Genomic DNA, 21,741 nt, shown 5'->3' with positions numbered 1-21,741 from the left:
AAGTGATGTTGCCAAAATTTAGCCCATACCGAGTAACATCACAATTAATATACACTTTGCATATTATTTATTGCATATAAAATTTAATCTTGAGTTTTGTTTATTTAATTATTTTCCTTCAATGTTAAATTCCTTCAAATTTAATTTAAAAAGCTTTTTTTTTTTTTTCACATACCTACCAGTACACGTCCACCTATCTACTTGACTGAATACTACACTACTCCAAAAAGACAACACAGGTACCAGGAAATTTTTACTTAGTGAGACCACGCTCTACGCATATTGTTAGTCTTCATGGTTTGACCAGGCAGTGTAGGGGTTCTGATGACATAACTAAAATTGAACATCTTTTTCTTATTATTATTATTATTCACCCAGAGGGTGGTGACACACTGGAACAGGTTGCCCAAGGAGGTTGTGGATGCTCCATCCCTGGAGGCATTCAAGGCCAGACTGGATGTGGCTCTGGACAGCCCAGTCTGGTGGTTGGTCACCCTGAACATAGTGGGGGGTTGAAACTACATGAACATCGTGGTCGTTTTCAACCCAGGCCATTTTATGATTCTATGACTGATTCTATGATAACTTCTTGTCCTAAAAACAATGACTTGTCCATGTTTTACTTTTATTCAGGAAAATATCATGGTAATAACCAATGGAAATTACATATACAGGCCATTTCAGTTTTTAAAAGTATTTTAAAAAATAAATCATTGCATTCTATAATCCTCAAAATACACTTGTTAGAGAGGGCAGTCATACACCCCATAGTTACTGAAAGCTAATTAAATACTTCAATGGAAAAAGAAACAGAAATAATTTTGCTTCAGATGCTTTCTTGGATGAAAGGTATAAAGTCAGTTGACAGCAGCTGGAATGTATTCACAGAAGGCACTTGAATTCCTTTACCATCTTAGCTGTGCAATTCCTATACCTTCAGCACATAGGCAGCTTGGCTTCAGTTTCTGTACTACTAATGGGATATTACAGCCATTAGTGCTTGGGGCAGTGCCTCTTCTACTTCAAATATTACATACAGGAAAGTGCAGCATCTTAATACTGGCACCGTTTCACTTCCATGAGAACCTGCAGCAAACTGTCTTTCTAAGGATACTGTCACCCACATCAAACTTTATGTATTCTTTCTCATTTTATGTAAGTAATCTCAGTCCCCATTAACCACATATGAAATTGACAAAATTATGTATTTTCCCTCAAGTCATCCCTCACAGAAACTGCCTCAGGGAGGACTTCTCCATAAAAGTCTGCAAGAACAACTGTTCTTCACATCTTTCCTTAGTATTTCTGCTTTGCCTCATCACGTCATCACCAAATTCTCAAGGCTGTTCCTTTCATATGCTTCTTTAGATTTGAAACTTCTGGTGACTGGATTGTGTAGCTCACAGCTTGTGACTTATTTACAGCAAACAGAGCTTGAAAAGGAAGTGCTTCTCCTTCTGTACCCTAGAATTAATACTGATAGATGACTATTGCTCATTACAAGTAGTTAAAGAAAAACAGAGACATATAAAAACCCCACGATGTCCCCAAGTATAGCACCTCCAATTTATATGACTGATGGCAGGATATCCACAGATGCAGGGAAAGGTGGCTTTTCATCTGTGATGGACTGTCATATTAATGTAGAACTGAAACTTGCCATTTAAATCTATAGCTGTTTTCTACATCATCTGAAACATTAAAGATTACATTTTTCATTATGAAGAAAAACAAAATCACTTGGGAAATTAGTTTTACTTCTCACCTTCTTTGTGTTAAAAGCATAATGTAAAAATCTGAAATGAAAAACAGGAATAATTGACAGTCTATTTCCCCAGTGAAGTCTTATTATGGGAACGTATAAAACTGGACAAGTATTTTTAATTTATCCTATAAAAAGAAAGCCAAAAACTTTTTTCATGGTTTTATGCAGGTATCAAATAAAAAAATCTTTCTGTCCTACAGACTACAGACTTGAAAAGCCACTCTAAAATATTCTGTTAAGATCTCACCATCAGTGTTGAATTCAAATTAGATTCAAGTGTACTGAGCTATCACTTTGCAACATATTACTTAACTGGAATTATTTTAATTTCCATCCAGCACTACTAAAAAATCAGTTCTCCTTTGCCACATCTTTGTGTACATAATGATCTTTATGATTTCTTACAGACACAATGTATTGCTTTGGATTTGACTTTCAGGTAGCTTTTCCCAAGTCATTTTTCAGAAAATGAACTAAGCCCAAATACAACAACTTGCTTTATGAGATTTGTCATCTTATTTTATTACAAGACAGGATTATTGTATTTTTGTTTTGTTTTGTTAAGATTAATGTATTGGGGAGGTCTTCACAGAATGTGTGTTTCAGAAGCATGAGCCCTTATGTCACCTCTAGTATGTTCAATAGCACACATCTATGGAATTAAACAAAAATAAATAAATAAATAAAAACGAAAACAAAAAAAACTACCACCATCACTGTCTAAAAAACAACCTAAAATCCAAGCAACTTGTCTAAATCAAGATCCAATTTGTGGAGGCTTCTTGTAAGTCTTTTATACAAATACTTTGCTCAACCAGAACAGATTTCATTTGACTTTAACTTTCAAATTGAAATACCAAAGAAGTTTTAGGGAAAAATCCCGAACACTGGAAGGGAGATCCATAAGGGGAGCCCACCTCTTTTCCTATCACATGAAATCTGTGCCTATGCACATGGCTTTTGTCTGTCTCAGGACTGCTTTTCCCTTCAAAACCTCAGGATGGGTAATGGCAAGTATTACTGCATCACTGTGCTATGGGGAGAAGTTACGTTAGAGAAGTAAATGAGTGAGTAATACCTTCTGGTACATTTAGCAAGGTGGCAGGCAATGAGAACATGAGTCTCAATCTCAGTAATGTGCCCCATTTAATTTCCTTTTACATAAGTTCTCCTAAGCTATAAGGGAAATGTTCTCCCATTGAAATACTGAGGACAAATGCTGGTACATATGGAATGCTGCAGAATCCTTTCATTAATGTAATTAATGGAAAGTCAATTTAATATCTATCTGTAATCTAGGAAAACTATTGATAATTTATAATTTTATTGAGGAAAATATTACTAAGATGAAGAATACTTTTTCTCCAGTTTTTATGGTTTAAATTGATCTCAAATGAGATTAAATTCTTTGTAGGATTTCATCTTAACAGATTTGGAGACTTTTAAGGATTCATAAAAAAATTCAACATTGTTAATGTCTACACTAATTAATCTCAGGAAGGCCCATTATTTTTTCTCCTTTCCTTCACTTGTGGTCACAACTGCACAGCACTCTTCCCTTTGATTCAGAAATTCGAATGGAAATAAAGCAACTAGCCAAAAGCAAGTTCATTTTTGGATGTACATGTCCATTTACAGGTGCTGGTCTTTGAAGTTTTCACAGCTCGCTGAACAATTGATTTGGGTTGGCAGAGCCTGTGGGTCGTATGGCGACAATTCTAATTTTCTGCAGCATCTGAAATGTCCGCTCATGGCATCACTGACAGCTAAAATTAGATATTTGGCAAAGCAGTCATAGGAACTAAGGGCTTGATTGAGTTGCCTAATTATGGCTTCCTCGTGCCATTTGAGATGACCCAGAGTACCCCAGCAGCCTCAGAGGCCCAGCAGGAACCACGCAAAACCTCTGGGACACCTCTGGACTTCCAGAGCAGGAGCTGCAGAGGCAAGGAAAGATAACTACTTGTGCCATTTCATATGGCACAAGGCACTTTCATTTAGACTCATTTAGGAACTGAATGCTACATGGCTGCCACTGGGATATTGAAGAAATCAGTTCTCCTGTCTTAGCTTGCTTTTGCTTGGTATTTCCTGTTGCTGCAGGTGGGTGTGGGGACTCAGTGCTGCTCTAGGCCTATTCTGCGCAGGGAACATGATGTATAAAAAGAGGTCAGAGAAAGCTTTAATTCTGAGGGAGTGAGGTAAGGGGCTAGAGGACCTTTTGCAGGGAACTGAAGGAAGAGCATAAGTATTCGCATTCATCTCATCAGTGTCCACTCAGAGGAAAAAGTTCCTTAGGAACTGTGTGCGCTAACTCCTATTGTATCACCCTTGGAGGTGTCAGAACTAGAATCCAGCCTTGCTTAATTCGTGAAAGTTGACATGACTACAGGCTGGGGTTTATAAGGTTTGTGTTTAGGGAGTTTTGATGGCATCTCTGAAAAGTGTAATTCTTCAACCATCTCTCTTTCTTTACAGGATTGTATAAGAGTGGAATAAAAAAAAAATGTTTTATTCTTCTTTTCCACATTAAGCAGAAAATGGCTTTTGTGAGTGTGTGCATTTGCACTGGGCTCAAGAAAACAGACCCCTGTGGAGCATGAAATGACACTGGGGAATATATTTTCCTTGACATGCTAGGTATTTTTCATCTGTCTGAGGCAGCTCTCCACCACCTACTCCCCTCACTGCATATAAGATACACAGCATCTTCTATCAGCACTCATCCTCACATTCTCTTTAACAAAGAAAATGAGCCCCAACAGCATGGAGGAACAAATAATGCTTATTGTAATAAAAACAATATGGTCTCACAGAACCAAGCACTCCTTGGAAAAAGATATACACACACACACATATATATATACATACACACACACACACTTATATATAAATGCAGCGCTCATATAGTTTCCTGATGCCCCAGACTTCACATTTATTCAGAAACATGTAAGATATTTCCCATAAACCTTCTGAAATTACATGAAATCTAATAGCTTGATGCCCATGGCTGGACTAATAAACTTTCCCTGATTCAGCTCAACAGTTCTACTGCCTGAATAAGCAATATCCAAACACCACCACTACTTAAGACTCTATTGAATATCAAATCTCCTTTGCCCACAAAATAACTCTCATTGAGGCCAATATTTATTCTGACTGGTGCACATTTCAGTTCAGATCAGCAATTTGCTTTTTTCAAATATGAATTGATGTACAAGTGAATGGTCTTATATTTTTTATAATAGGAAAACTGCTTCCAAAACCCCCTGTTTCCTGCATTAACCTGATCTGTTCACCTACACAACAGATTGGTTAAGATGAATACTGGTGATATGACTGGAGCTGTTCTGCCCACCATCATTATTAAATAATGCACCCAGACCAGGAGCTAGGAATTACTTGCATAAAGACTGGCTAAAATATAACAAACATTTAAAACTAGTATGTAGTTAATGAGCAAGGATATTCACTGAATACTTCTTAATCAGAAATTAAGATTTATATCTTCTTGTTGAGCAAGCATAACTTTAGATATTTCTGGAACTAAGATAGGTTAGGAGTCATTGGTTGTCACTCATAGGCTTCCACAGGGTGAATGGCATCAGCTTGCACAATCCCCAGAGGATAAATCCCATCTTGGGTCATGTACCCCAAATTCAGAAGGATTAAATCCCTGGGAAGCACAGCTACTAATACACAGACTGCATGAACACTGCCAGAAGTGTTTTGTTAGAGTTGGTACCATTTTAGCACCTAAATATTTACACATCCTGGTCTGAACTGCTTTATTTTCTTTTCAAATGTTAGTCATGCTGTTATAAAAGAAGCATCCAAGAAAATGTCATCAGCTTGATTGAAAAGCACATCAATGTTTTTGCTCTCTTAATATTAAACTTCAAGGGAACTTTTCATGTGGTTAAATATTAGTAAATTAAAATGTAAAGAATACAAATGTATTGGTATGCTATATAATAAGTAACCAAAATGCAGTGGTCCCAAATGGTTTAAAGTGATTCCAGATACAAGGAAAAAGATTTAAAGAATTTTAAAATATAGGTTTGCTTATTAGACAAGATTTTGAACAGATTTTAACTAATTACATTTGGATTAAAAAGATTGTGAATTCATTTATTTATGCCGTATGTTTCAGCTTGGGTCTTAAATCTGTCACAGTGCTGCAAAGAAGAAATATATCTTGAGATAGATACAGATTAGAGATGAAGTTTACAAACTCCTATCCATTGCTTACACAGTAAATTAAATGCACATTCTTCCTATTAGAACCCCGTGGAACTCTGATGCAACAATCACTTCTGTATCATCTGGCAATGTCAGGTAGAGCTTCTTGAAGGCTCAGTTACTTAGCATAGTAACTAAAACTCCAAGCCAACACTCTACTGAATCACTGGTGAGTGTTCAAACAATCCACAGAGGGAGGCCGATTTTTTGAGGGAGTCAGTGTATATGAGAGAAACACCGTGGCTTCCAAATTACAAAGATACAGCTGGAGAAAAGATTCCTTGATTTGCCGTGTGTGTTGTTTAAATGTTAACGCAAAGAATCTGACAGTTACGATGTTGTGTTTGTCTGAGAAACTGGATACCTATTCCTTACACTCTGAAAGAGATTTCCTGCCAGGATTCATGAATTTCTCTCTTTGACCCTGAGCAGTGAAAGAAACAAGTCTGAGATATATTGCAAAGCCAAATGTTTAAAGTTAATATCAATATACACGTGGGACAAAGGTAATTTACTCAGTGAAGGAAGAACCCCCTGCTACATTTAATCATGCTCAAGTACATGGGAAAGTGCCCTTATGGCTGTTGTTTCACCCTGCCTTTTTAACCAAAGTGTTGAGAAGCACTTTTCTTCTCATGAAACACCTTAAACACAAAGCCTAATTAAACTACTAAAATGCCATTAAAGCCGGTGAGCAGACTTATCTCCAGCCACCACAGTTTGCAATTAGATTTTGGGAGAAGGTAGAGGAAATCAATGTTGTGTTCACCCCTTAATGAGAACATAAACACTTCACATTAAAAGATTATTTTCTTAAAATCCCCACAAGTAGGTGGGAAATTCCCTTCACTTGTGAAAGAACAAAACACAGGAAAGAAAATTGTGGAAAACCAACAAAGAAGTCTAAGCTCATGCAAGAAAGTATTTTCCCCTTCTCCGACGATCTTGAGAAAAGCCAAAATGGAACAGAGCAAAACAGCACATATATGTAATTGAAGCAACATGGCTGAGTCAGGAAGAGGTCAAATTTGCTGCTTTTTAGAACTGAAAGAACAAGTCTTGTTTCAGTGTACCAATGCAGTAGGTAATACAGACAAATGTATGGCAGAAGTTAATGTCTGAGCCAAACACAGCCTTCAGCTACTTCTGCTAATCAGACTGTTAGTGACTACAAACAAGAACATCTTGGATGTTTAAGTGGGATTTTATCATGTCTGATCATCTGAGAACTCAACCAATGCCATTTCCTACACATTAGATACTTTTTTTATTTTTAAGAGGGACAAGCAGAACTGAAATACATATGGGAGACTTTCTGCATGGTGGTACACAGCATCCATTCTTCAGAGTGCATGCTGCAATACGATGTCTAAAATACCAGCATGGAGTCTCACGTACATATGCAGATCTGCTGATTCTATAAGAACTGTCAGACAATGCTGTAAAAGGCAATTTCATGAAGAAGCCTTCCCTTCTTCAAAAAAACTCAAGCACTGTGCAAAGGCTTCTGCTTCCAGTTATGTTGTCTGCACTGGATGACTTAAGTTTCTCCACAGTTCAACATTTGGACAAACAACTCATCCCTTTGAGATCACTAGCATTATTTACATCTGCTTTTGAATTATATTTAATTCCCTTTAATTAAAATTGGAACAAAGTATTTTCATTTTGTGTGTCGCAAATTAGATGTTTTTTATTCCTCCAGACTTGCAACTTTTATAATATATACAGGCAATAAAAAAATGTCTTCATCTGGAATGGCAGCTATGTTGTTCTCCTTTTGGTTTTAGGAATACTTTAGAGTAAAATCCAAATTCTTTAAGAATTTTACAGGTAACAATCAAAGTTCATTTTTACTAACAGATTACAATTACTGGTTTGTTTTGTTGTAGCTATGTTTTTTTCCCTCTTATTCTTTATATCTGACACATTGTTTATAGATAAAACTGTTACTCAAAAAAAGAAAAAACAAACACCTCAACTGGCACTTTTCCTTGTGTGAGGATTTCCTCACATCAGTGACTAAAGAAAAACCATTATTCTTATTCCTCCCTTAAATATATATATATTTATATATTTATATAATCACACAAGGTACACCACCCAGTCAGACGCCCACCAGCACAATTCCCACTACTGGTATTAACAAGATTAGTAAAAGAGTTTGTTCACACAGAATATCTTAGAGTAAAATGTCAGAATTACGCATAGTCCTTGAAAAAATTCATTTCTTTTCATCCTGTTAACAAGATTTCAATGCTGGTTGCCTTTTAGAAAGCAGTAATTCACAAAGCCATATGAGTGTGCCTTCACAAATGCACTTACATGCTTGACTTTCTTTTATTAATGTTATATGATTTTTTTTTCCTACTTCAGTAGCATTTCAAGGGAAACAAAATGATTGTCATGTGGTTCACTTAGTCTTGGAAGAGGAACACAGCTGTTTATTCCCAGATTCTGAACATTTTTTAGATCTGCACAGCAATCTGTATTCTCTCTGATGGGAATTACACATCTTACCATAAGCAGATATACTTTCCATATTTGGTTTGCCTACTGTACCATACTTGGCTGCAAGAACAAAATGAATGCTTTGTCTGCTTTCTATTGCCCCTTTTAACCACAGTTTTAACTTCTCTGATGCAAAGAAAGAGCACAAAAAGGAGAATCATAAAATTACTCCCGTTGGCATTTTATAAAAATCAAAATGCCCAAACATCTGTTTCAGACACCCTCTGCTGGAAAGCATCAAGTTCATCTCTCAGCCCATGAACTAGCTGAACATGCCATGCATAGGGAGGAAAAGTAAGCTGCACAAGTGTTTAACTGCCTTAAAAGCAAGTTATCTATTCTATATTTCATTGGTTTGTACTTAATGGGAGGAAAAGATTTGATGATAAAATGATTTTATCTCAACAGCGAAGGGAAATGTGTATCTGACTTCTTTGATTGTGAAGCAGAAAAAATGATTCCATTCAAAGTTCTGCGGAAACTTGCCTTTAGGATATAAGCAAACCTGATAAGCTTCTCCCAGAAAGGTACAAGTGATCAGTAAATAAAACAGGGACTGCAATGAAAAGACTTAGTCACTATGAACCCAATCCATAATCTGTTTTCTCCACTGGTGAGAAAAAAGATCTCAAGACTAAATACCTTTAAATTAAATCTGTTCATTCAGTACAAGTCCTGAGCAGCTCTGAAGCTGTGACTACAGACGGAAATGGTGTTACTTTAAGGAGTACAGGAGTTTGTTCTGTAAACAAATTTCTTCCATCATTAATCTATCAAATGTATTCACCCTGGGCTGAAGTCTTTAAGTAGTCAGAGCAGCTTAACTCTTCCCTTGTGTGGCAGTGGCAAGAGATTTTATTCATGAGAGACCGAAAAGACAATTCCATCAAGATTTACAACTATTTCTTTCACTTCTTAACTCCCAAATAAAGTATAAACAGTTGGATTTGGTATCAAGCACTGCTCATTGTATGTTCTCTGTAATTATACTAGATAATAAAGCTTTCAAGTTCACAATATGTGTTTGACCCACATATGTGGGACAGTGAATTACATTCCTTTCTCAGTGATCATTCTGAATTACAATTCCTTTCTCGGGACTCAGAAGTGAATTATTGCACCTGTCCTCCTTAAGCAGAGGGAAGACATTAAGTAGCAGCCAAATAGAAAGAAAAATTTAAAAAGAAAATCACTTTACAGTTTGGTACAAAAACAACTAAATCCAGCCTTTCATCTTTCAATCAAAGAAAGAGTGCCCTGATAAAGCAAAAATTGTGGTTCTGCCTAGAGGTTTAAAAAAAGACTACTTTTTAAATCAATCACCAACAATACAACAAAAAGTCAGCTTCACACCTAACTGTGTCTCTCATTTACATGGTACAATTGAACAAAGAAAAAAGTAAAGACATAGGGCTTTTCCAAGTCCACACAGAGATGCAATAACAGGATGTAGAATAGAGCAAGAGTGAATATGCTACAACAGATCACAACCTACAACTCCTTTACACTATTCTCGACCATCCTGCACAGAAAGGTCAGGTTTTGCTCTTACTGATTGCAAGGGCCTGGCAGAGACATCAGTAACAGCTCTGGTTTTAGAGTCATGCTGGAAGGCAACCAAGAAAAGAAAGGTTACCAGGACAGAAGGACAGAGCTTTGACAGGGCATTAGGCTCTGGTTCCAGGAGATGCCTAGCACCTGACATGCCAAAGGGCTAGTGCTCAAAAAGATGAGAACAAAGTGTGTAAGGTGGCAATATTATAAAAAGGCTCCAAAAAGGTCTTTGTGACACTCCCAGGCTCTTTCTAATTTTTATTCTTTCATGGAAGCTGGCTGCATATTCAGGTAGGCATTTGCATGGAATGAAAGGATCAAATAGAAAATGCTCTGCTGCTCATGGAAGCTAAAGATCTTGAAACTACAAAGAGGAACACCACTGAAAACGATACTAAAATACTGAGACCCCATCCAAATAAAATAAAACCAAAGAAAAAAAGGGGTGCTCCCTTGTTGGAGTGCTCTGCAGGGAACACGATTCTTTTCCCCAAAAGCACAAATGTCGGCATTGAATATTTTTGATGAGAACCTGACCTAGCACAGAAGAGAGACTGAAACTGAATTCAGTTACTGAAAGTAACTGAAAGTTACTGAAAGTAACTGAATACACATAGTTTTCATCTGGAAGTCACAGTCTTCAGGAATTTCACAGGTCTTAGAGCAAAATAAAACATTGTCTAGTTATATACTAGGGCACACACAGAAAAGCAGACTACTTTGACAAAAAAGGCACCAATCTGGAACTCAAGAAGAACAAAGCCTATTGTCATTCTTTCTCAGTGCTTCTGCTTTCTTTCGTACCTTTTAACACATCTCATGACATGCTTTGGGAGAGGGATCATCTTTTATGGTATGTTTGTACAACTCTGAGGTCAACAGAGTCCTTATTCACTACAAAATCAACACAGCACCATGATGAGTTGTTCCATGAGCAGCAGAAAAAATAAGTCCCCTTTTCCTGCGTTTCCCCTTCTCAAAAAATCTCTTTCCTCTATGTCTCCTTTAAGAATACCATCCATACAATGCTTCCAGTTTCCCCAGTAAATTGTAAGCCCTCTCACAGTAACCTTCATCTTGAAACTTGTCAAAAGTATGCAAGTATGCAAGGGACTGGAAATGAGGCCCAAGACAAAAATACAGATCAACTTATCTCCAAAGGTGTGTTTTTTTGTTTCCCTCTTCTTTCCCCCTCCTTTAACAAAACATGGGTAACAAAATCAACAGCAAACTTTCCAATATACATCACAAAAATTAAAGATTAAATGTTGCTGAGAGAGGAACTCAAGGATTTTGATCTTTTAGATATCACATATTCTCTACAGCATCCTATCTTTTGATGGAACACTCAATAGAAAACAGAAAGGAAAAAACAACCTTTGATCGGCATCTGGGCTTCCAGTAAGACAATATTTTAAATTGATTCAAGGAAAAAAAGAAAAAAATGAAATTTCACAATAAGAAAATTTTGGTTTTGACAAATGAATGTACCAGGTACACTTATTTGTGTTGTTTTTTGGTTTTTGTTTTGTTGTTGTTGTTTTTCAGCTTCCTTTGTAAATAGAAATCACTGTTGAATATCATCCCATTTGCTTACTATCTGATGTAAGCAAAACCTCTTATATTCTAAAGGAAGCAGGTGTAAGCGCAAAAGAAAAACTTCCATCCCTAATACCTACACTTAACAGAATGTATTAAATCAATACCCCCAGTTGAAATGAAGAAAGAAGCGAAAGACTCCATCAACAAAATTATTTGAAGTTGTATTTGTTCAGACGAGTCCAAAAATCTTCACCCTTGGGGTCTGCAATACAACAGGGAAGTCTCCTGAGCATGTTAATTATTTAAAATAAAAGCAATGCAGTTGCTGGCCTTTTGAAATAATCAATCTTTCAAACAGTGTCAGGTGTCTCCAAAACATGTGACAGGTTGACAGTTTGTAGCATCTACTCTTGAGCTCTAATACCAGGATTTTCTCTGGAGCCTGGAGGAACTCATCACCTTTACTAACAAATCCTAAAGACAACCTGTCTGGCTCACTGAAAATGTAATGGAGAAGCTACAATTAGAACCACTGCCCTCCTATTTACTAAATTAAAACAGAAAACCAAACCAAACATTTGCAGCACATTTATAAGTTTACTGAGACAGACACGCATATATATGAATGCAGACACAAATACATGTAGACGCTTATATAGGTAGATATATATAGACAAGTAGCTGTAAATTATAGACATTTACTGAGATCTGTATTTACTGCCTCCTACAAGTCTATCTCACAGACTAAATTTAGGGAATTTTCTTCCATCCTTTGAATGAAATTAAAAAGGCAGCATCTGGTTTGTATTTTTCAAGGCTATTCAAAATATATGTATATATTTTCCTGCATGTGTCTGCTTGTTCAGTACAGCAGAATAAAAACCTGGAATCAGCAAGAAAATTCTTGTTCAGTGTGTTTATAAACAAAAAGTTCCCATCTTCAGAGCAGCTGACCTCACTAGCGCTAAGAGGAGGTGAGAAACTTCGGCAGCCCATGCTTCACTAATGTTACGAATATATATTTTTATATATTTTCAGTCATATTGAAGAATTCAGATTTTCCACAAATAAATCTCTTATTGAAAATAAATACATACATTACATATAAAGGATCCTCTTTTTCAATTTTTCAGAATTTCTAGTTTTGCAAAAATAAAATAAAATAAAATAAAATAAAATAAAATAAAATAAAATAAAATAAAATAAAATAAAATAAAATAAAATAAAACAAAACAAAACAAAATAAAATAAAGCTTTCTCTATCCTACAGCTGCCTGTGGAAAAAAGATTTTTCTCTCTTAATATATAAGTTATATCTATTAAAAACGACAGTATTTATGAATCCTTGATGTTCTTTAATTAATCTATTGAGAAAGAATAACAAGATAAGTAACGATAGTATGTGATTTGAAATGAGCAGTGGATGCAGGAGAAGAACAATAATGCTCTTGCATAGGAAACCAGAATTCCAAAACCAAACAGGTCCAAACTTAAATTTAGGGTGCACCTCCCCATTTCCCCATACGTTTCGAAAAACACTTCTTGCAAGTCTTTTGAAACACTTTATGTTACCTGTGCTTCCTTTTCCTGAGTGGCTCTACCACTTCTGACCAGGTTAACCAAATTCAAACCAAAACTGCTGTCAAAGAGAGCCCTCCAGAAAGAAGGGCCTCACTTGGTCAGCCCATGGCAGTGTTATTTCTAGACCCCACATTTGCCCTCCAAGCCTGGCAGGCCTCACCTGCAAAACTGTACTTTTGTAGGAGCCAAGCAGAGACATAAGGAGCATTTAACACAATTACCAAAGCATCATATATATATTTAAATAAAGCAACTCTTTACAGTAAAATTACCTTGTAAATTACCTTGGCTAAAGTCCTAGAATACCTGAGAATTTTCACTACAACCCTTCATAGAAGTTGAATTTTGAAGGTTAATACACAAAACAAATATGCCGTATACCTCAAAGACAGAATGTGAAGCACATTTGTAGATTTTGTAATTTTTTTTTAAAGGCCTGGCCAAGTTTTAATGCACTGTCACACATGAATGATTATGAAAGCACTACAATGAATTGAGCTGATAAGCTGATCTGATCGGAATTAACTGCATGTGATTGCTGCTTTGAAAAGCTGGCCTAAAGAGGCAGCATTGAAAGCAATCTCACAAGTCACTGGTACCACTTGCCACAGCTATAAGTAAGCACAGATGGTGAGAAAAGTTAATTAAGAGACATATTTGTTTGGAGGTTTGAAATTTCCACCCCCTCTTCCCCAAAGAAGCCGTGCCACACTGAAAATGTGTTTTATGTTTGCGGCCTAATAAGTTCATGTTTTTGAAGCTCTGTTCCTGTAGATGGAGGTAATAGATAAACAGAATAAATATTTTATGTCAGCAGTTAGCATATGGATTTGCACTTGCTCACCAAGCCACTCACTGCACCTGATAGCTAGAACATCTTGTCAATTGAAATATTCCTCATTTCTTTTCCTCCCACCCAGCACAGTTTTTCACTTGTACCACAGTTGACGTCCTACAAGAGAGATGTTCCCCTTCTCATTCTCACAAGAATGACTGCCTCTTTCATTTTCTTCTTGCAGTATTTCACAAGTAACACGCTAGAATATATGAGTAATTCAATTAAGCAGCTCTGGTGATAAACCATTTATTTCTTCTGGTTTGGAACTCTCCCCTTTGGAACTACTCCCTTTCTTCAGCCCACATTCCATCTTTCCTCAGATTAACTGATGTCCTTTTGGAGCTGGAGTGTGACAGTGCTCCATAACGTGATCACCATCTTTAGGGTACCAAAGTACATTCCTTACCCTTAGTGCACTGCAATACTGTGACCAAAATGAGTCATGTTACATAATCATGCTCAGTGGTCCTTCAGCAGTGTACATTCCTCTGGACCAGTTCCTCCATCCTTCTCCTTTTTTATTTTGATATAATTTTGGCTGTTATACTGACAATGGATGGTAGCATCAAAAAAAAAAAAAACCAGCTAAAGAATGGTATAGATCAATTTCACATGAAAGACCCTGGAAGTTAATAAAGAGTTAAGGCTAAAGACAGAGAAAACCAAGAATTCAGAATTTAAATTGAGAGGTTCTTAGAGAGATATTTCCAACTTATCCCAACCATGCTATTTATTTTCTTTCTCATCATAGCTGATTATGAGGATGTGCATGTGTAAAAGGAACTTTCTTCAGCTCTAATCAGACTTGCTTTATGCCACAAATCCACAATCCACTGTTCGTGACATTACAAAATAAATCAGGCAGGAGACTCAAGCCAGATCAGAAAGTGACAGCTTCTGTTTAAACAGATATCTTGGAAATTAGTGAAGGGTAGCTGTCAGTATTATACTTCATAAGCATTTAACTCTATGTGCCATCTCACTCCCTGAAAAGAGAACATCAAAATTACTCACTGGAAAGATCTTGATATTAAATAAGTAAATAAATAAAATAAATGGAGCATTGATATGTTTAACTTATATTTCTAGAGCAATAAAGGCCTATTTTCAATAGGACACCTACACTACCTGTATGAATACTCCCTGTTCTTCAATATGGTCACATATTTATCGTTTATCTTAAGGACTTGGTATATATCAGTTTATTACTTCTGCCAGTCTCATTTCTGTGCTATAAAACTGGTTTTGAAAACAATATTGCACCTCTTAACAAGAATGTGATCCATTACAGGGCTTAAATTTCATATAACAGGCTCATATTAGAAGACTAGAGATCTATAATCAACCCTACATTTAGAATCTTCCTGTATAATTCTGCAGGATTTTTAGGCAAGCATTCTGCTGTCAAAGGTTGTCAACATGAACATGTAAAGGTAACCATAGCTCCTTCTACCAGATCTTCATATTCATAAGGCTGAGAAGCTGCTATCCTAACCAAACTCAGAAAAGTGAGTGAAAGAAGGCCAGCAGCATTTCAGACAGCTCTGAACCACTTTTTATTTCTTTCTTTTTTTTTTTTTTCATTCTGCTTTACACATTCCCAATAACAGTATAATTTCAGAAGCAATCACGCATTTAAAGAAGTCAGTAGAAAGATGTCTGGGGATAGAGTGTTGGAACAGGGACAGCAGTACTGCTAAGCAAACTGATTGTCTGATCCACATATGACATCTCAGATGTAACAGCTTGTAAACATTATCTGTAGAGCTCCAAACTTTACAAACTTTACAGATTTAACCAATCATGCTTTGAAGGCTGTCACTGATCTAGTGGAGCATGACCAAATCCCGTTAGAGTGCAGAATAGATTCTAGTGGAAAGACTTACATATGCTGAGTTGCATATCTAGATAAAGAATGCAAAGGCTCCACACATGTTATAGAGATGCACGCAAATGAAGAAATTAATACTTGCATTAGTACTAATTCATCGTCTCATGGGCCTACAAAAAGGTTTCAAACCCTGCAGGGTAACTCAGCCTGCAACAGTGCTTCATCAAAGAATATCATGCTGATAAATTCCTTTGTAAGTCTGACTTTGCCATTAGTGTGGCAGATAGCTGTCCCTGCTGCATGAATATTCAAGACAAAAGAGACTTCCTTCCAGTTTCAACTGAAATAGTATAAAGCAGACCAAGTCCTGCTGATGAACCTGTTTTGTTTGCTGACCGTACACATGCATTTATTTAAAATAACAGCAGTTTATTTAAGCAATCATTTTTTAGAGTTAATTCAATGAAATGAAATTCTGTAATCCTCATAAAATGTGGAGAAAGGGAAATTAATTGAATCTTTGAGGCTGGAAAAAACATGGATGTAAATGTGTCCAAAGGACTGTAGCAATCTTGCACAGCAGAGATAATAAGAAATATTTTGATTTTTTTTTTTTAATATCCTTTTTATCTTCCTCATCTGATGAAAATTCAATACAAAAACATGTTATATAGCTATGTGTCTCCTCCTATTCCGAGCGCTACATGCTGTATTTTTCTGGCTGCAAGTCTATGCATGTGAATGCCAGATGAATTTCTACTCTCCAGTATATTAAAAAAGCAGTTATATAATCTGTAAGGGTTATCTATCACATTATTACTCATATTAGTACTCACAGCTCCTATAGGATATCCTGCCTCCTAGTATAGCTAGAAGTTAGCTTTTTTTTTTTTTTGCTCAAAAACTGCAGTGCACTGTTGACTGCGGTGATTTGCAGTCTTTTTTTTCCTTCGATAATTCCAGGAGCTAAAAACATACACTGTTTAAACAAACTTCCTGTTCTTGTCTTTCCTGGGGTAGAAAGACTGCTATTAATCAGCAATTGCTGTGCTATGGAAGAGAGATGCATGCTGTACTGTCTAATTGGAAAAAAAAAACAAAAACCTAACAAAGCCTTTGGCTCAGACATATTTTTCAGACCAGCCTGAGTCATAAGGATGTCTTAACACTGCACTTTGTATGATATTTCTTCTTTCATTTAGAAAAAAAAACAAAAAAAAACAGAATTCAAGGACTTTTTCTGAGTTACATTTGGTCCAATTAACATGAATTTCTTCTTGTCTCCTACAGCTTGTCTCCAAACAGCAGAGAAATGCAAAGCTTTTCTCTTGGCTCTCTCTCCAGGGACTAATATCTTTAAGTACTTCAAAGTCACATCCAACTCCTTGACATTTGTCTGCCTTGAACTTGCAAAGCGCTCATAAGTTTGTTAGCCTCCAAAGCATCAAGAAACTACAAGAATCTTCAGACATACTCCATGTGGGAGGTTCTGCAGAAACAGCTTCATACAGCAGTAAAACCTACATCTTGTTCTGGTGAACTTGTGTTAGATGAGGGCAAATAAAACCCTCTGAAGTACAGAAGATATCCAGTGGAGCATGTTACACTGGGAAGATTTGTGAATAAAGGAGCTCCTCTATATCCAGCTTTTACTGTTGCCATTTGCCATAGAAGTGTTGATTTGAGTCCAGATTAAATATATCTTATTTGGAAAGAGGAATCAGACTAATTCTAACTTTAACACATACATTGCTATAGATATTTAAACATTAGAGCAGTGCCTTCTTTTGGAAACTTGACTTCCACTTGATGCTGGAGGAGGAAGGAGTTGAGTTTGTTGGTATGTATTGCTCTGGTCCCACTGCTGGACTCAACAGTGTGAGAAAAGAGAAGTGAGTGAGGATTGCAGTGATAAGCACTGCAGTGGCAGCTAACCTGCTGCAGCATCTTACTGGCAGTCCACTTCCCTACTTAGTAGCACCCCTCTGATGAACAAAAGCCAAGAAATGTGCTAAGTGTTCTAACCCACTGATCCCATCAAAACTGAGGGCAGGATTAATTGTAATTTTCAGTTATTTACCTTGTACTCATCTACTTGCTTTTGTCTTTTCTCATCTGCACACAGATTTATGTAACTCTGGGTATTCTGAAATCTCTAATTACCAGTGATCATATAAATTGACTTTCAGATTGAAATATCACTTCCAATGATTACATATTAAGGTGCTCAATAAAACAAATATTGTACAAGTAAAGTGATTCCAGTTACCACCAACTCTAGTCCAAACAATGGAAAGAGGAACTGTGAAATTATCCTGGAAGAGACTCCGGTGTCCTGACATTTCAATTTGTAAGGATACAATGACAGCTCCATTTTAAAACCCTATCACAAGAGGAATAGCATTCTTCTTGTAAACTCTTTTGTTTGGTATATGGGTGTCCATCCTTTCAGCTTGCCAGGGCTGCACTGAATAAAGAGGGTGGTGATGGGGGTGATGTTTTGATTATTGCTGAGTGATGGGTGTGTGCCCAGGGCTGGGCTGGTTGGTGGGTTGAACATGCCTGGTTTAGTAGAGATGAATCTTGACTCACATTGAGAGTAGTGTTTATTTTAAATGATCAAAGTTAGGGAGCAGGTAATGACTTGAATACACGTAGTTCATTATGTTAAATTAAGTTATACAGGGACTCTTCTGAGGTATTATTCTAAACCAGGAAAAGATATGTGCTCTTCTGATGTTGTATACTGTTCTTCCCTTCACCATAGTTTTTATCTCTTTCAATGACACTGTAATGGAATTAAACAAACAGCAGAGTCCATAGGGATGTTTAATTCACTGAGATCTCAACAGTTCAGAGAAGAGAAAAGAATTTACAAATATATTTCTCTCTTTAATTTGAAACACCTTGTCAATACATCAGAAAATTCCTAATCCAAACTTTGGGCTAAAAGTGTGTTAGTAGGTAAGGTAGCAGAACTAAATCAAATCACACAGACCCTGCAACAGGACTGCATTACACATTTTTCCATCTAGAGTAAAAGCTGTTCTTTCCCCTATTTTCCCACAAATTCACTAGAGGATGATAAAGCTTCATTGCACACACATGACAGGACAATAAGATTGTGTATCCTTTAAGAAGCTCTAACGATATCCAAAATTAAGTTCAAAACCAAGTATTAATACAATAAAAATAGTGGAAAGTAAAAAGAGACTGCTTATACTAGTTAAGTCTTCCTCAGTTAAGTCAAGCCTTTCAAAATGAGGAACTAAAAAATCCAAAGGGCTCTACTATAGCAGTTTGCTACAAAAATATGACAAAGCCCAATTTTCAAATTAAAAAACGCAACAACAATGAGATTCCTTCTTCATTTTTTTGGCCACCAGTTCATGCAAATTACAGAGAACCAATAGTTTTTGCCTAGCAACAAGCTTGAGCGTTCACTGCTGATCGTGTTAACAACAAAGTAGCAAACACTAACAAATCTAGTGATAAGAAGAGTTGCCCTCCTTCATTGACTCATCCATAAAATTTAAAATCTCTGAAACAAAGAATAATTCATTAATCTAACAGACTTGCTGGAAACAAAAAGAAGCCATTACTAATACCTTCTTCCAACGCACACCCCTGACACTGAAACCATGGCATACCACAGTACTTTTACGTAAGGAGAGGACTTGCTAAATGAACAAAACTATATGTATTATTATTGAGCCATTAAACTTTCCCATCTGTTTATGCCTTAGACTCATCCTAATATTTTCCAGAGTTATGATTAGTACATAAGAGCTGTCCCAGCTACCTCAGGAAAGGAGTGCTGGCAGAGCTTGCTGAACCATCAAACCCTGAGCACCCTTACCTCCCATAGAGTCATACAGCTCATTCAGGTAGTTGCAAAAAAAGTTCATTACTTACAGTAGGATGTCCAGCACAGTAGGTGTAGCTAGCATGGGACTGGTAGTGCAAGCTTGCTCTTGGGAAGGTGTATGTATTCCAAGCAGGTTGGCTGCTATTCCACTGGTTGCTAAAGCCAGGGCTCATGGTCACTCTTGATTTACTGTTTTGGTACGTTCTCACTGTGGAGCTGGACTATCAAAAAAAGAAAGAAATGCAATGTAAAAATAACTTTTAAGTTAGAAAACAAACAATACAACTAAACATCGTCATTCTGTGTAAACAAACTGCTACATAGTCTGGAACAGACTTCTGTTATTTCTGTAAGGAACTGGGAAAGGAAAAAAAAATCAACTTCTTTAAATATGTCAGTGAAGCAGCTAATCAGCAAAAGCTATTTCATGGTAAATCACAATTTAGGGACAATGTTTAGATACCATTAAAGACATCAGGAATCTATCTGGTAGGTAGAAAAGATCAAACCTTTACAAAACTATCCCTAATTATACACACATAATAATCTAATCTTCACAACACGTTTGAGTTAATTGAATTAATTTGAAGGAAAAAAAAAAAAATAAAAACACCAAATTTTAATTCCCTTTCTTTTTTTCTTTTTCAAGTTAACTCAGTAACTTCCATTGAAAATGTCCTAGACTGCAAATGTTATCACCTACATTCTTTTTGCTTTCTCTGGTTTTGTTCAATTTTAGTTGAGTTTTTCAGCTTCTACTCCTTCTTTTGTGAAAACCAAAACAACAAAAAGCCAACAACAAACAAGCAAACAAAACCCAATAAATACTTGTACTGATAGGACAGTTAATTAGTGCAGGAAAAAAATAACCAATTATCACATAAAAATAGAAGATACATTCAATATGAATGCAGCTTAGCATAGAATTATGTTGCTTTCGAAAGATGTAAAGATGTATTTTTTTTCAATATTCTCATTCTGCCTCTGTGTTTGAGTTGTTGTTTTTGCTGTATTTTTCTTGGCAAAGGTGTTCTCAATATCCCATGCAAATTTACTCTAATCAATTGTAATTATTATAACCACAGAACTGTTGTTTCCAAGCTTGCCTTCATCTCAGTAACATTACAGTGAAAGCTTTATAAATGTGAACACAAATACTACTTTTCAGAAATCCTTACTAATGTTTCTGTTAATAAATTGATGCAATCAGTTTCACTAACTATATTCGAGAATGACGCTGTTTATTTTTGCCCTCCTTTCAAAGACAGCTTTTCTATGAGATATGCATAGAATGAACCATATATCAATACAGGCCACTATTGAACACAGTATTTTACACAGCCCAACTCTATCATTAGGCCTTAGTGATAACGAGATAAAAGAAGAACCAGAATCTGATGCAGAAACAGGGAAAGCAGCTCTGTAAATTAGCATGACTTTCAGTTTCATTTCAGTGTTTCAGCTCAGTTTCTCTGGGATAGGATTATTGAAATGGAATGAAAAGGGGAGAGAGAAAACAAAAGGATTTAAGAATACATTTGACATATTATATATAATGTATATATAATTCATTTATATATAAAATGTATTATCTTTCCAGCTTTTATACTATGCTTAGATGAGCTGGTTGTAGAACCTACAACAGCAGATGCCACATTGGCATTTGCTGAACAAGCCAAATTTGTTTTATTTAATTTTCAAAAGCTTAAGTAGACAAAGTTTGCCTCAGATATCAACTGCTGTGTAAACTTGAAGTTCAAGAAAAGGCCAAATGACTTCCTGCATGTGTTTATTTCCTGTACCGCCGATTAGGAAGCCTGAAAAGAGCAGTTTCCGCTCAACAGTTCTCAATATCTGGACAGATTCGCCCTCCGCCCCCACCCCTAAGTGAAGGATTCCCGTGGTGTGATTTCTAAAGATTTCACTTACGACTAGATGAACGCAAAGCATATGAATGAACACTAAAACCCACACTAAACTCTCATTAGTCACTGTGTGTGACAAGTGGT

The 21,741-nt window shown here is 36.3% G+C and overlaps 1 protein-coding gene across 5 annotated transcripts in view; it reads right to left on the bottom strand.

Moving 5' to 3' along the window:
- RBMS3 (RNA binding motif single stranded interacting protein 3) overlaps positions 1 to 21,741 on the bottom strand; it is a 689,820-nt gene that overhangs the window by 460,433 nt on the left and 207,646 nt on the right. For all 5 annotated transcript variants that reach the window (XM_015853914.2, XM_015853918.2, XM_015853919.2 and 2 more), the window contains exon 4: positions 19,780 to 19,953. In XM_015853914.2, the coding sequence (XP_015709400.1) occupies positions 19,780 to 19,953 (174 nt within the window). The remainder of the gene's footprint in view (positions 1 to 19,779; positions 19,954 to 21,741) is intronic.

This window comes from Coturnix japonica, chromosome 2, assembly GCF_001577835.2.
Source record: "Coturnix japonica isolate 7356 chromosome 2, Coturnix japonica 2.1, whole genome shotgun sequence".
In the NCBI taxonomy this organism is placed as follows: Eukaryota; Metazoa; Chordata; class Aves; order Galliformes; family Phasianidae; genus Coturnix; species Coturnix japonica.
This window is presented reverse-complemented; position numbering and strand designations above follow the sequence as displayed.